The following is a 17,757-nucleotide window of genomic DNA, read 5'->3' on the forward strand; positions in this document are numbered from 1 at the left end:
GATGTGAGCAAATGTCACTGTTTCAAAAACAAAATATCTAAAGCTCTGTCTACACTATCAAACTAATTCGACAAAAAAGTGTGAAGTACCCAAATATGGTAGTGATATGCCCAAATATGATAGTGATATGACATCATCATGTCCATTTTTGTCACATAAACTTTGGTAGTGTATACAGAGCTAAGCTTCAATTGCACTGTAATGTTTGCAGTCAACCAACTGGTTTAGTCTAGCCAATTCTTCTAAATTTTGTGTATGGATTAATTAAAATGTGCCTTGATTAGTTACAAATAAGCCACAATCACATTATAAATCTGCAATCAATCTATCAGATGCAGTCTGCTTGTCTTTCATGGCATCTTTCTGCCATCTTCAGCTCTTCTTTTCATCTGTAATTATATCTGGATCCACCATCATAATTCTCATACATTTTCTTTCATTTTCCATTCTTGTATCCAAACACAATAAGAAATTATATTTGCACTGGATTTGGTCAAAACTAAGCAAGTATTCTAGCCACTTAGTTTGACCAACAATGTCCAGTGACTGCTATGACATACAATTGCATTTGCAGCGGATTTGGTCAAACCCAACTAGCCACTTTAGTTTGACCAACAATGTCCAGTGCAATTAAAACTTTACTGCTGGATGACATACAATTATTTTCGTAAAGAAACAATTTCGGGAAAATAGAATTCACTCATGAATAATTTGTATATATTTTGCCTTCGGAAACTATTAAGTATAATAATACACTGAATTTAATAGAATAACTTTGAATATTGATGTCATATATATACATGCTTTTAAACATTTTTTTTACAAAACAATGTATAATGTATTTGTATAATTATTCACTCAGAGTTAAAGATCTAGCCTTTCATTAACTTTCTCATACATATTATATTAATACACTATTAGTGGCGCTATTTGAAATTACACCCTACCTAAGAATATTCTTCCATAGCTGTATTACAGTTAGTAGACGCTTAACGCAACATTTATTCATAAAGAAATTGCTGCCATACTCTCAGACAGACGTCAAACTGCAGCACATTTAAAATCTTCATGAATTTTTTAGTTTGATTGTAATTAAGAATTCATTGCGTTTGCCTATGCTGATTTCATGTGTTATTCAATGTTATGTTAATTGTGTCATGTGACCGTTCCTACCTACTTTCTCTTTAATCTATATTCAGATTTTTAAGTTTATCCACCATTGCTAATATATGCATTAAGAATGCATTATTGAAGCAAACCGTTGATATCCTTTTGATTAACTTTTTGAGCTTGTCTTTAGTGGCAGATAATGAGTGGAGCACTATAGTGATAAATGTATCACTTGTCCTCTGCACATTATACTACTGTAATTTAATTTTCTTCGTTCCTTTATCCCTTCCTTTTGAAAATGGAAATGACCAAGACATTTCAAATTTTGCTCATGACATTGAAATGTGTGTAAAGTGGAATTGGCGAAGTATTTGTATTTGTTTACTATACTATATACAGTATGTTGAAATGTAAAATGGAAATGGTGAAGTATTTGCGTTTGTTTACTGCACTATATACTGTATGTACATTTTTTTACCTATGTATCTATGTTTGTTTTATATGGTTACTTTAAATGAGATCTCAATTTAACCCAGTGGCCATCAGAATCTTTCCCCTATTCTTCTTCTTCTTCATTATCTCTGCCATTGTTAAAATAAAACACCTTTTTGATAGGCCGTTGCAATGTTTTTCAATATTGGATTGATTTGTTATTGTTGCAATTATTTTCTCTTTTTAAGTGTTTCTATTTTTGCCAATGTAATTTCCACCTTGGTTCGAGACTTGTGGTCGTAGCGCTTTAGAGAAAATTTATTTTGGTTAAGCGATATACAAAAGACAATTGTTATTATTATTATTTGTAGAAAGAGCCAAATAATCATTAGTCAAATAAAGGTTGTAATTTTAATTTGTTCTCACAATATTAATATAATAAAACATATCTTATTTTTAACATTTTTAATTACATATTGATGTATACTAATTACATGTACTATGTTTATACATATGCATTATAAATAAATTTAAATAGTATTATATTGATGTACAATTTGTGATTTAGTTGTAACTTGTCCATGCATACTGGGAATGCCTTAGCCCATAATTACCAACTATATTTATGGTCTTGTCCTACTCTGTGAAAAATGCTTTTGTGATTGATATAAAGTTGGCTACATTATACTTTATTCCCTTTGAAAGAATGGTAGAACAGTATCATTTCCATTCAATTGTTTCACAACCATGAGCCCCCTCCTTTCAAGGTGACAGATGGCTATTATTATACAAATATTGACTAGAATAGGTGATGAAAATGTACAGTAGCTATAAGCTAAGGTGAGGGATAGCATAGTCATACTGAAGTCTCCCTTACCCTTCTTCGTGACAACATCAACCACATTTGTTTATCATTACCTCTTTGATTCTGAACTATCGGCCTTTCTCTGCCGTAGAGTTAGCAGTAACAAAGTAGAGGCTAACAAAATTACACATTACCACATAGTCCTAAACTGAGCGACATAGTCCTACACTAGATCGATTGAATTCAGACATGTAAAAAAAAACACTATAGTACTGTATACCTCAGTTATAGAGGATAGTTTAAAGTATTGTACTAGGCTATTACCAATCAGATGTTGCGAATTGAAAAGTGCAGTATATAAATCATATATCACCATCAATAAAACAATCTAAAGCTCTGTCTACACTATCAAACTAGTTTTACAAAAAAAAGTGTGCCCAAATATGGTAGTGATATGCCCAAATATGGTGATGTGGTATGCCCAAATATAGTGATGTGATATGATGTCATCATGTCCATATATAGGCACATCACATTGTTTTGTCACATAAAGTTTGATAGTGTAGGCAGAGCTTTATGATGTACTTTTTTATCCATTTATAAGAATATAATTATTGATTTCATTAATTTTTCTTTCAGTAAAAAGAGCTCGACTCCAAGGCCCACCAGGTAAGAAATAATATAGATTAAATATCATTTAATGATCACATAAAATTTAAAAGCTTCTATTAATATCTAGTGACCATCGTATAGATAATTGTAAGGGTATGCTCAAAGCACATTGCTCAACATTTTAAGTGTCTAGTGTTTGATGGTGTTTTTACTATAAAAAACTAAGATAGCTTTATTTTTAAAGATTTTTAATAATAATACACTACAGGTAATAGCATTATACAAATCATTAACACATTTTTGCCGAGTAAATATTAATGTATCTGTATGGTTGAAGAACTAAGTTAAATGTATATTAAGACACTTGATTGTATTCTTGTAATTTGATTACGCATCATGTGGCACGTAACGCAAAAATGATATCTAATGTTGATAATTAACAAAGCTTTCTGTAAACATTATGAGAATTTTTGTCACGCGACGTTGTTGACTGGTTGTGTTCGGAAATCAATGAAAATAAAATGAAAGAGTTTGTTACAAAATTTTTGCTAAACTTACTTTTTATTAAAGTATTAAATTTGTAATTTTAATGGTTTTTTGAATAATTGAAGATGATCCCTTAACATCTCCTCTGTTAACTTTCACTGATCAAAAATTCTTCATTCATGACTATGGCGTAGCATGTGATACAGCATGTCCAATCTAAACGTATGTAATGATTTTCAAGGTTTTTTATGGCCGTGTTTACGCATAGTTATATTCTGATCTAAAATTAGCAACATGATAGATTTATATAGATCATCGTTATCTTTTTAAATGAGTTTTCACATGTGCTTTGTTGAAACGCCGCACCATCTAATATATTCGTAATTTAACAGATCAAACAGTGGTGGCGTGCTCAACTATCGGTCTTAGAATTTAATTAAAATTACAGGTCTCTCAAATTTGATTATCACTGTGGTAATATCTGTATCATATTTATTTCTCATGATAATGCATAAATCTAGTATCAAATTGTATTTGAAAATTTATGATAGCGAACCATTTCAATTAAATTTTAATGTGCATATTAGGCCTTTAATGGCTTATAGCAAGTGGAAATTGAAATTTAATTCATTTTAACGATAAAGATTAATTGTTAATTTGTTGTGCAAACCTTAATGAGTCTGTGACTGTGAACTGGGAACTTTTTTTTAATGTTGTAGTGTTGCCAAGATTATTTATACTGTACATATGAGTAGGGTAGAATAAGTGACTAGCTATCACAATGACAGATAGAAAGTTATGGAGGAATCTAGTCATATAAGTTAGGGTATGACCCCAACTAAGTAAGTAAGTAAGGATGACTCTATTGTGACTCTTTAACATGTATATTTTAAGTCATTATTTAAATCATATCACATGGTTTTAGCGACACAAGTAAGCATTTAAGTTAGTAGATACGCATGAATATCACACTGTTGGAACCTCTATTGGTATTCAGTCTATTGGAATATTTATTTATTCTTTATACTGGGTGTTGTGTACTAACACCATTTAAGGTAAATATCTGAACAATAAAAGCACAACAAGTAAACACACGTGAGTCTAGGTTTAGTTGTTCTCCATCTTCCCCGCATCCGGGGCTTTATTCATTCTCCACAACACTATCTATATAGAGGGCGTTAGACCATTACAATCGGTTACAGTTACAGTACAAGTAATGTACAGTATATGACATCCCTTCCTTCTTAGATAAGAAAACATAACAATGTAGTGTATCCTTAACCTATCTTTAAACAACTCTTATCATAACTACTTTCTCTTTAACAATTGCCTCTTTCCTTTTCCTTTAAACCAAAAAAAAATAACAAGTAAACATCAACTACTATCTAACAACTACTTTAACAATGTTTAAACACAACTGATCTCACTGAATGTATCTATTGGTATCTGTCTGGAGGATGTCTTGCTCGATGTGAGCGCCTTACGATTGGAGGTGCGTTGTTCGCTGTCTCATGGTTAGTATTGCTCAAACTAAAAGGATATGATAAAACGTCGTCTCGCTCGTTTTCCTTTGGTTCATCTGTTGTTCGTTTGCGAATGTGGTCTACGTGCCTTTTAAAAACTCTGCCATCGTTTAACTTTAAATGATATGAAACCGGACCCGATTGTTCTGTTATTACACCTGGTAGCCATATACCTTTCACGATGTCTCGTACAAAAATGTTCTCTGACACACTAAATACTCGCTCTTTCGCTTTTGAATCATGTCGCTGTTTTTGCTCTGCCTGCCCCTTTCTCACTTGGGCTCCAATATTTGGCATTAACAAATGTAGATGAGTTTTAATGGGTCTTCCGAACATAAGCTTGGCTGGTGTTTCTCCTGTAGTTGTATGGGGTGTGTTTCGGTAGTTAAATAAAAATCTAGCAAGTTTTGTCTCCATGTTTCCGGTCTCCATTTTTCTAAGTCCTTCTTTTACAGTCTCTACAGCGCGTTCCGCTTGTCCATTTGACGCAGGGTGATAAGGTGCGGTTCGAACATGTTTTATACCGTTACGCTTGAGAAATTCTGCAAATTCCTCACTCGTAAAATTCGATCCATTATCTGAAACTAACAGTTCAGGGATTCCAAAAGTCGCAAACATGTTTCTTAACTTTGCTATCGTTGCTTGAGAAGTGCTCGTGTCCATCGCTACTGCTTCTATCCACTTAGAATGTGCATCCACTACCACTAAAATCATTTTGTTCATGAATGGACCGGCATAGTCAATGTGAATCCTGGACCATGCTTTTTCTGGCCATGGCCACGGATTTAGCGGTGCAGCTGCGGGCAAGTTCTTATGACACTGGCATTGCGTACAAGCTTTTACAGTCTCCTCAATTTGACTATCCATATTTGGCCACCAAACATATGTGCGTGCAACTGCTTTCATTCTCGCAATCCCTGGATGTCCTTCATGTAATTGTTTCAACATTGTTTCCCTTCCTGCACTTGGCATAACAATACGTGCACCCCAAAGAACAATACCATTCTCTGTACTTAGTTCATTCTTTCTCCTATAATATGGTAACAAATCAGAGTCATTTCCCACATTATCTTTCCATCCCATTTGCACATACTTATATACTTTACTTAATGTAGGATCTCTACGAGTCCATATTACAACATCTTTACTCTTGATTGGTGAATTGTTAATTTTTTCTAGCAACATAATTATGTCTCCTGGTATAGGAGGGTCTTTAGGTATTTCACCTACAGGTACTCTACTCAATGCATCAGCATTTTGGTTATCTTCCCCTGGTTTAAACTTCAAATTGTAATCATACCCTGATAACATTAATGCCCACCTTTGCATTCTGGGGGAAGCCATTTGTGGAATACCTTTCCCTTCACCAAAAATCCCTAACAACGGCTTATGGTCCGTCACAATCATAAATTTACAACCATACACATATTTATGAAACTTTTTTACACCATATATAATTGCAAGTGCTTCTTTATCTAACTGTGAATATCTAGATTCTGTTTCCGACAACCTTCGTGAGGCAAAAGCAACTGGTTGTTCAACATTATCAATTATATGGGAAAGTACGACCCCTACACCATAGGGTGACGCATCACATGTCAACATTAGAGGTTTATTTCTATCATAATGTACTAAAACATTAGATGACGTCAGTAGTTCTTTAGATATACGAAAGGCATTTTCCTGTCTATCTGACCATAACCACTCTGTATTGTGATTTAACAACTCGTATAGTGGAGCTAAAAGTGAACTTAAATCTTTCATGAATCTACCATAGTAATTCAATAAACCTAAATAGGCTTTTAATTCTGTCACATTGGTTGGGTTAGGTGCATCTCTTATTGCCTTCACCTTTGTATTTAAGGGATGAAGCCCCTTTGCATCAATTTTAAACCCCAAATATTCAACCTCATTAGAATTAAATACACATTTCTCCCTTTTCAATTTAATGTTGACCTCCTTCAATTTTAGCAACAACCCTTCTAAGTTCATGTCATGCTCCCTTTGATTAGTGCCCGATACTAGGATATCATCCAAGTATGCTACAACTCCGGGCAGTCCTAATGTAATACTATCAACAACTCTCTGAAATATTCCAGGAGCTGATGACACTCCAAACGGTAATCTGTTATACTTATACAACCCTAGGTGAGTATTAATAACTGTATACTGTTTTGACTCTTCAGACAAAATAAGTTGTTGATATGCATGCGACATGTCTAACTTGGAAAAAATTTTACCCCCGCCTAGTTTGGCAAACAAATCATCAATTAAAGGTAATGGGTACGTATCTACCTTCGCAACTTGGTTAATCGTTAATTTGTAGTCTCCGCAAATTCGTACGGAACCATCAGACTTAATAACGGGTACTATAGGTGCAGCCCACTCAGAAAAATTAATAGGCGTAATTGTGCCTTCTTGCTTTAATCTATGCAATTCTTTTTCGACCTTATCTTTGATCCCAAAGGGTATTGGCCTTGCTTTACAGAATTTGGGAACAGCCCCTTCCTTCACCAAAAGTCTGGCTTTAAATCCTTTAATTTCACCCAAATTATTCTCAAAGACTTTATCATATTTACCAATTATTTCACTACTTAACATAGATCCTTTAGTTTGCACTTGTTTGATTTTACCCCAATCTAATTGTAGATTAGTTAACCAATTCCGGCCTATCAAGGTGGATCCTCTCCCTGGAATTACTACTAGAGGTAACATAACCAGTTTACCCTCCATACATTTCACCTTTACATGACACACACCAACTACTTTAATTTCTTCTCCAGTGTATGTTTTCAATTTAGCATCAGATGGTTTAATTATGGGTCTATCTTTACTGTTAGGCCACACTTGTTTCAACATATGATCACTTATCACAGATACAGCGGCACCTGTGTCAATTTCCATCTTAATGTTAATACCATTTACATTTAACACTGTTTGATATGGATCAGTGCTTGTTCTACTTAGAATAACATTATTAGTAATAGTAAACAATTCATGATATATGTCATTACAATCTCTACTAGTTGGTAAAGCTACTGTATTATAATCATATTCACAACAATCTTCATAATCATCATTTACATCTAATTCTCCCAACTGACCCTTAACCTTTCTATTAGTATGTCCCTTTTTCTTTCCATCAGGTGGTTTATTTTTACTTCTACAAACAATTTCAAAATGTCCTGTGATTCCACATCGATGACATTTTGACCTCTTCGCTGGACAATTTTCATCTCTGCTAAGATGACCTTCCCTGCCACATTTCCAACACTTTGCTTTCTCCCCATAGTTAGGTTTCACCTGTCTCTTAAATCTGGCTCTAGGATTACCTTGAATTTGTTTAACTGATGTATCAATCGATGGGTATCCTGCCTCCATATTAATATCATGCACTTGTTTGTCCACTGCCAAAATTGCGCCTGAAATATCAACTGCCTTTTTAAATGTTAAATCCGGTTCTGCTAACATTCGCCGTTGTATTGAATTATCATTAATACCTAACACAAGACGATCCCTCAACATCTCTTCTAATGTCGCCCCAAAGTCACATGGTTCTGCTAGCCGTCTCAATCGTGCTACGTAATCCGCTACACTCTCTTTATTTTGTCGATGATTAGAATAGAATTTAAATCGACTAACTATGATATTTGGCTTTGGCTCTGTATGCCCAGTTATCAAGTTAATTAAATCTTCATATGACTTGTCGGTCACCTTCGCTGGTGCCAGTAAATCTTTCATCAAACTGTACGTTTTTTTTCCACATACCGTCAGCAACACTGCTCGTTTCTTCTCGCCGTTGTCGATATCGTTCGCAACAAAATACTGTTCTAGCCTCTCAACATAATCCGACCAGTTTTCTGCTTCTACATATTCGTGTAGGATTCCTAATTGAGCCATCACAAATTACGATATGTAATAATCCCATCCTCGTCGCCAATTTGTTGTGTACTAACACCATTTAAGGTAAATATCTGAACAATAAAAGCACAACAAGTAAACACACGTGAGTCTAGGTTTAGTTGTTCTCCATCTTCCCCGCATCCGGGGCTTTATTCATTCTCCACAACACTATCTATATAGAGGGCGTTAGACCATTACAATCGGTTACAGTTACAGTACAAGTAATGTACAGTATATGACACTGGGTAGCCTCTTTAGTCAAAGACCAGAGGGCCCAGTGTATAGTATAGTACTATGATGAGTTTGATGGCTGTGTGTGAACTAGTACACCGGGGTAACCCCCTACTTGTCTCGAAAGATGTACTAGGTTCTGTAAAGTGCACATGAACCAGCTGTGTACACTGTACCTACAGTTTAAAGTCCTTATATTATATAATAATCCAAATCCAGCTGTCATTGACATAATGTCTTGTTTAAATTACTACTATAAATTAATGTCTCAACTAATTGTCTTTATGTTTCAAAACAATTATTTTGTTTGACTGCGAATATTACTATGAGCCTTGATTCAGAAAATGACTAGAATTTATTTGAACAAACATAAAAAACAAACACTAGAAATGGTTGCTGCAATGTTGATTTTTTAGATCATCATCTATATTAATACAAATTCTTGTATTTCATTAACACATGTTACTATACTTTAAGAATCTCATTCTGCTGTTCTCTGTGTAAGATATGCATATTTAACCTTAATCTTTAAATTATGTTAAATATAATTCGAGAATTACCAGTTCAAATAAATCCATTTGTTGTTAATATCTACGCTAAACTATTAATTATTTGGTTAAACTCTTATTAATGATATTAAACAAATTTGCATTCTCGTTTCACATTCAAATATTAGCAATATTAAATTGTGTATCGATCCGTGGCAGCAAGCAATATCGGACAATCGTGTCAACATTAAACTGCTCACATGATAAATTACATTTACCAATTGTTTAGGACATCGTAAGCAACAAGCAGGATTTCTGTATTATTAAACTGCATGTATAGCTAGTTATTCAGCTGTTGATTTACCGTGAAAAGAAAGAAACATCTAATTATGAATGGAATTATTTTCATATTGGCAAAGACAAGAAAATAAAATCAATAAAGCATCTGACTGAGTACAATATAACAACAAATATAGCGTTATTCATTAATTTCATTCTCCTATCTTATCTATGTTATAATGGGGCATTTTATCTTTACACGATGCTCATATCATTACTGACTTAAGATACAAAAGTTTAGCAAATATTTACTTTTGTATTATTTAGCAGCTCATGGTCAACAACATCTATACCATTACTAAATGTGGTTTACTAGAATATTGCTGTACAGCTTGCATAATTGTATTGTATGTCCTCATCTCGTATTACTGTAGAAAAGACTCAATGCTACAATTCCTCTGCAAGACTTATAGTTACTACTGTAGGTCATAATAAAATGATTTAGTCAATCTTATTTTAAATGTTTAGGGATTGACTAGTTTTTTTAAAGTGCCAAGCATGGCTCGACTAGCCCTCGTTGAGTATGAAAATAATGAATGTTTACAGTTGGAGGAGGATTGAAGATGGGCTGTTATATTTTAAAAAAATGAACCCCAAAATTCTAAAAATGTTTGAAAACCTGAACGTGGAATGTACCACCTGAACATGGATCCAAATGCACAGTATGTGATACGTAATCAGTCTTCGATCCGATGCAAACGCATTCTATTATTATCCACTGCAAGTACATAGTCAAATGTTCGTTTGACCTTCTCATGTGGGGTCAGCTACTGTACCCGGTCGGAATATAGTTTTGTTCAATTTTCTTTATTTAAGTAATCGCTAAAAGACATCATGCTATTGATTACCTTAACAATAACACAATGCAATCAATGGATTTTTTTTATTGATGTTTTTAGGTAGTTATTTCAATTAATACATTTTAATATGTTCTTTTAAAGGCCAGGTGCGGGCAAAAAATTTCTATTGATCATACATTCCAATAATTATCGATCTATAGTTTCCCCTAAGCACTTTCTTATCAGTGGGGGGATAGTTCAAATTACACAGTAAAATCTCTATTCCTTTGTACACAAATTTTGTAAATAGAGAGGCATTTTAAAAAGCTATGAAAAATAAACGGTGTGGTAAAAAATGTTATCAGATGACTAAATATAGGTAATATAACTTGAATTTTACATTTCTGGTATTTTTATTCAACTTCAGATTTTTATTTTCATGCTATAGCAAAAATTATCCACCGTATATCCACCATCTTTTTTCACCTTCTAAGGAGTCACCAGACATGTTATTACATTAGGTTAAACTACCTAACTACTGAAAAAAAGTCTTCCTGGTTTTTATGGCAGAATTTTGCCAAATTTTGTATTTGACCATATTAAGGGAAATTCATGTTTTTTCGTCTTGATTTCTGTTACAAATATTTGATTTATGTACAATTAACCAGATATTATATTTAAAATTCCTGCCTGTACCTGAGCTTTAAGTCAATATCCTTCTTCTGATGATTGTGTAAAATGTGATATTTACTTTCTAGTCGTAGAGTTACAGCTCGTTTATTTAATTTGTCCTCTGGCTAAGTCGGAACAGACAGGTGTTTTGCCTTCAAAATATTATTTTCTTACACTATTAAAAAAGTATTGTATTGCGAACAAATGAGACAGCCCACAACAGTAGTACACTGATTTATTTTTAAAAATCTTTAAACAAAATTCAAATGAAAACCTTGTGTGAAGCATGACAACATTGAGAATGTGTCTGCTGAAAGATGACCGAACTTTCTAGCGTGCCTGTTCCTAATATTTTGCGGCGTTCTAAATGCAGAAGTTTTCTGAATTATCTAGGGGTAAACAATTTATTTTTATTTCATCAATTCAATCAATTAAAAAAATTGATGCAAGCCATATCATCAATATTTAAAATTTGTTTCGAAATTTGTTCAAAGTTCAGAAGAGTAATAATGTGATATAGGTAATAAGAGTGTTGAGATGGAAAAATAATTGGCAAATCATGATTATAAATAGTATAGGAAGGATATGGGAGTGTTAAATAAACAATGTAAAGGACTATCAGACAAGGAAACAAGTAGGCCCTCTATAGTATACCTACTTGTATTTGTCCTTGGTATACCTGAATATAAAGTTGTAAACAATAAACGATAAAAACAAAAAGAAACCTATCAAAAATAACATTTAAATCCTAAATAAGAAAGGAATTAAACAAGTGAAATGTAATAGTAAAAAAAACCAAAATTATCTTATAGACAGAACAATACTTACTTGTAAAAAGCTTGTGTTAATAATAAATAAAGTTTATTAATTAAAATGTATTAAACAATAATGTAGTTACTTATTCTCGTCTATTAATAGTAGGTTAAAATAAAATACAAAACAAAGTGGCGACCATTTTAAATAGGCCTACATTTTACCTTTAATATATTGACAGGCATGCACTGGATATATTATTCTGTATAAATATAGCATTTTCTCTCTAGAATCTGTTTCACACCATCAAGGAATCAGGTCTGCAATCCTTAAGATGTAATTGTCCTTCAAAACTGAAGAAAAAACTAAACTAAAATTTGGTAAAAATAGGTCAATTTGTAGTTTTAATTAGTATTTACTTTCACAATAAAAAAATTACAGAATAATGATAAATTAGCAAAGGAAAATAGGCTTTTTTCCCTTTAAATTACTTTTTATTATTTGGGATATTAAAGCTATAATTATTTTTATCTGAATTTTAGTCATAAGTGAATGTGTATGTGCCATTAAAATTATTATTCAAGAAGACAATTTATCTTTAAAAGGATATAAAAATTAAAAACATTATTAAATGCAATTTTGTTGAATTGTTGCTTTAAAAAATGTATTGTTTATTGAGGTGTAAACACTTCAAAAGCTTTGTAAAAAAAACTGTTTATCGTCCTTTATCGTTATTTATCTGTGAAGTAATGGGTATTGCTATTTTTCAGAGCATTACAGCTATACCTTCGTCTAATTATCTCTCATTCATGTTTGCCGTTGGATGTGAAATATAAAACAAACTCATTAAGCACACCTTCCTGTTTTAACTCCAAACCACCTGTAGTTGCTGCCTATAAGATGAAATGAGATCATCATATCGATGCTTTTAGTCACGTTTATGACCTGTCATCATGTGGCCACTCGCTCGCCTGATTATTTTTTCCATTGTCATGAGATTGACTTTTCCGACTACTGTCTGCCGAATAATTTGTAGTCCAACCTTTCTTTTCATGCTGGGGAACCAGATGAGATATTTTAAATGGAATTTCATCTTGATATTCATAAAACAAAAATCTTTCCATATAACTACTCGAGCTGGAATTACCTAGTTTGATAGGTAATTTGTTTAGCGCCACCAGCGAGTGTTTGAAACGTAAATAATAACTGGAGACTTGTGTCAATCCTCAGGCTTCTAATTTCTTCTGTTTTGTTTATATTGCCATGGTAATTTCTTAGAAATTGCAAAAACCATTGTTCTTAAACAAACCCCAAACACTAGAGTGTGCTATATAATGTTTACAATTGTCCATTACTAGAACAATAGTGTTCTATTACTGAACATGATAATTTCTTAGAAATGGCAAAACCCCAAACACTAGAGTGTGCTATATAAATGTGTTCTAACTGAGAACGTACACAAAGTGTCATTGAATCAGTCCTAGAGACAAATATGGAATAGAAAACCTCTGTAATGGGGATATACAGGATTCAGTAAATTGTGTTTATTATAGTATTTTATCAGATATGAACATGCAGTCTTTTAATTCTGCTTACAATATACTATGTATTTCTATGATGTCGACCAATGGATATCTAAAAGTATCTGTAGCGTTATATGGCAAATGTAATTTTTAAGCGCTCGGACACTAGATCTTTCAGTTCTGTTCAGTTGCTCAAAAGTCAACTCAAGTGTTCTTGAGCAAAGTTCCTTCAGTTGAATGTTGTTGCTTTCAGTCGGCATAAGCCTGAGTGAAAATGATCTACTTTTAAAATAATAAGCAGCTTTACTGAGGTCTCAATCGTATAGCGTCATTGTTTTTCCAGAACAACAAAAAATGCAATGAAACATAATATAAGAAGTACAATATAGTTTTAGAAGGAACAATTACAGCTTTAATGATACAATAGAGGCTAATCAAATACTGTTGTTTATGTAGTATAACAGGGTATAGTGTATGTTGTATTATGGTTACTGTACAATGTTTTTTTGTAATTATGGTCTCATAAAACATATTAATATATTATATTAGTATATTAATAACTGTGATATTGCTAAATAATAACAATACGATATGGATCACTTGGTAATATGTATGTACTTTAACACTTTAGTAAATAAATTTACCTAAAGTCTTAATATTGAATATTGCATAATTGATGAACAGGCCGTAATGGAAGCAGTAGGGCTACCGGTATAGCGTGCCACCATGCGTATATAATTAGGTTTGTGAGATAGGTATGATTGGACTATAAATAATGTACAGAAATACGCCGTGCATACCTAATCAACATGCCATGCTGAAATATCAATAATTTCTTATCTTGGTCATCTGATGTTGTATTCATACTTCTATTTGTGCCACTCTGGGTTTGGTGAATACTCTGGATTATAAACAATAACGGAATTTACAAATGTAGTTAAATTCTTGACCAATAGTTTGATATTAGAAGAAGTTATGTTAAGGTATGTTTACCATTAATGTTACATATCTGTTTTCATTATTATGTTATGATAATATACTTTATGTACATAAGTATAATGATGTATATTGTTATTTTATAATCCAATGTTAATCTCTTATCTATGGCAATGTTATTTAGGATTTACTAATTTAGATTTAGATTTAGATTTAGATTTAGATTTAGACCTACAAATCATGGAGGAATTGAAGCTAACAAGTAGAATATGTGGCAGATTATACTAAATCCCATTTAACTTCTCATATATATTTTGCATATCATATTTTGTTATTATATTAGCATTGCTAATATTTTTCATTAAGAGGTGACAGGTCATGTATTTGTTTCAGTATTATTGAAATTTAATATTGTACTTCTAATATTATGCAAATTTTAAATAATAAACATGATATATGAACATAATTTCCTACTATTATTGTCGTAAATGAAATAAAATAAATAGAATAAAAGTAGTATTACAGTGATGTATAGTCACAAGAAATAAAGTGGTGCAGTTTTCGCAAGAAAAGGGAACAATCTCAGTTCAAGCCACTGGGTTGTCATTGCAAATATAACTCTTATTGGTGTATTTTTTTATTTCTTTTTTTTTCGATTTCTCCAAAAGAAGCCTATACTCTTTTGAATACAATCCCGGTGTTTTACAGTATGATTTTGATATTATTAGTGATTACCATTTGCTTGCTGTCCAGATTTTGCCATAAATGTTATAGTAAACGTCTATGAATATTTCTCATGCAACCAGCGATAAGGCAAATATCATGTGTGTTTCTCTTAAAAGGTCAAATCAAATGGTATGATTCCATTGGGATGTACATATTCCTGAGTTTAGGGCCTGATTCTGCTACAAAGAAAAGCACTATTTAAACGTAAATATCAGTTATAATCATTAGAGTACAATACACGTACAGCATAAATAAGCCATACGCCGTAACTTTATTCCTATATACCATTTACTATTATTTACTAACTTGATTTTAGTTACTTTTTGTTTCTGTTCAGGCACTTTCAACACAAGCTTTTGCTTTTTTGAAATTGTGCCTCCTTCATAATATTGTTTTATTCATTTTAAATATGAGAAAAAAAAATTGTATTGTTTTAACTATCTTTCTTCTCGTTATGAATTTTGTATCGTATTATTTATTTTGTATATTATGAAGGAAATAAATGTTATTATGAAATGAAATGAAAACATACCCTAAGTGTTCTATCATAAGCCTGTAGCCTGCCTTATGCCGTACATGTGAACATACCCTAAGTATATACAACCTACCACAAGCCTGTAGCCCTAAGAGGGGAATCAATCTCCATGATCTTGTTTCATTTTCTGTTTACCATCACTTCCAATTCAAGACTCTAGAAAAGGGCACTTCAGCCATACTTAACAAAATGTTAAGTACTGGTCCTTTTGTTTTACATTCTTTATAAAAAAAGTTTTCAGATATATTCTGAAGTATGTTTCTCCTTATACTAATAAATATAGACACAATTATACATATATATTTATACTGACCAACTTTACATCTTGTGGCCAAATGGCCAAGTGCCTGTAAAAACATGTCAAAAATATTGCATACAAATGTGTAAGAATTAAAGGCAGCATTAAGAATTATGTAAAAATAGAAAGCTAAAAAACCAAAGAAACAGGCAAAAAAAAAACACATCAAAAGTCAAAAAAGGCAAGAGCAGTCGCAAGTCAGCATGGAAGATAAAAATGGATCAAAATGTAGTAAATTGATGAAAAATGGTATGTGACTTTTAAAAAATCTAGTTGTTTTAGTGGCTTGGGTAATTTTGTTTTTATTTCTTAAATTCGGACTGTAACAGCCAAGTCTAGTCAGTGGAATAATATCAGCAGTCTGTTTAAAAAAGAAACCCTTTTTTATCAAAAATTTTCATATTATGATACTCTGCTTTTTACTAGATATTAGATACTGTATCGTTAATTTCCAAGATTAATATAATAGTACATATAAACAGGTGATTATAATGCCATACTTAACTGGTTCAATGATTACTTCAATTTGTATCCTGATTTTAAATTTTAATACCAATTTCAGAAAATATTATGCAGTTTTTACATGAATGACATGCAATCGAAAAATGCATGTTTTAAAGTATACAATACAATAAATTCAAATATTAATGTTTTGGTTTTTTGATAGGGTTCTACCCAATCACAAGTATAAGGGTATGTTCAGATCCATGGAGTTATGCTTTCGTATCGCAAGCAATGTCATATTATAATTAGCGTCGTAACAGCAAAGTGTTCAGATTTGCCTACCTAGGCTTTCATTTAAAAACTGAATTGTCACCGATTTTGGTGAACATCTGGTATGCAAGAATAAATTTGATTGGTTAGAGGTCAAAATCGTTAATGCATGACTTTCGTATCGTAAGCAGAGTTCACTAATCCTGTACCTTGAGCTGTCGTAACGAACGAAAGATCAATGTCGTACGAGGTGGCTTCCACTAATCTTTTCCTGGTTCAGACCTGGAGTTGTACGCCGTGTACAATACAATAGGTCTGAACAGGCCCTAAATACCCACCATGTATAACCTTTCTAGTCATTCCTGTCATGTTTTTCCCCATGTGTATGGATACGTGCAATAGAACAATGTCTGATAATTGTACAAACTCCCTGTATGATATAGATAGTAGATCAATCAGGATGTTCTGCAAAAGTTTTTACCAGTTTCAGAATAATTTTTTTTTAAATGCCAGTACCATATCTTTAATAAATTTGCTATTAATAATTTCTATAAAAAAAGTTTCTGTTTTCCATCACTCTTTAAACATATTAATATAAAATCCTTACTTTTGTGAGTCCTCTGTAAATTCTAATAAATGTTTTCCAAGAAAAGTGACATTGTCTCTTTAATTTTCTAATAAACTCTACCTATATATTCCATTTGATTAATGAGTTTTGGTTTGTAGAGAATGTAGTTAGAATCAAGTTTAAATGTGAGAACTTGATCAATACTATTCTCTATTGTCTTTTGGCAGCTTACTTACTATCTGTAACCTTAATGATGCAACTTAAACAAGCTTAAGCCTAATGCCTGCTCTAATGTTTCCCAACATCTGTTCTAGAGTTTCTCCA

General features: G+C 32.3%; 1 protein-coding gene across 9 annotated transcripts in view; it reads left to right on the plus strand.

Moving 5' to 3' along the window:
- The window catches only part of LOC144854438 (protein unc-13 homolog B-like), a 128,360-nt gene that overhangs the window by 10,392 nt on the left and 100,211 nt on the right, over positions 1-17,757 (plus strand). For 8 of the 9 annotated variants that reach the window (XM_078712396.1, XM_078712398.1, XM_078712402.1 and 5 more), the window contains exon 2: positions 2,987-3,016. In XM_078712396.1, the coding sequence (XP_078568522.1) occupies positions 2,987-3,016 (30 nt within the window). Of the gene's footprint in view, positions 1-2,986; positions 3,017-14,516; positions 14,640-17,757 lie in introns of those variants that run through there. The other variant, XM_078712403.1, reaches the window with a different exon arrangement.

Source organism: Antedon bifida, chromosome 10, assembly GCF_963402885.1.
Source record: "Antedon bifida chromosome 10, ecAntBifi1.1, whole genome shotgun sequence".
In the NCBI taxonomy this organism is placed as follows: domain Eukaryota; kingdom Metazoa; phylum Echinodermata; class Crinoidea; order Comatulida; family Antedonidae; genus Antedon; species Antedon bifida.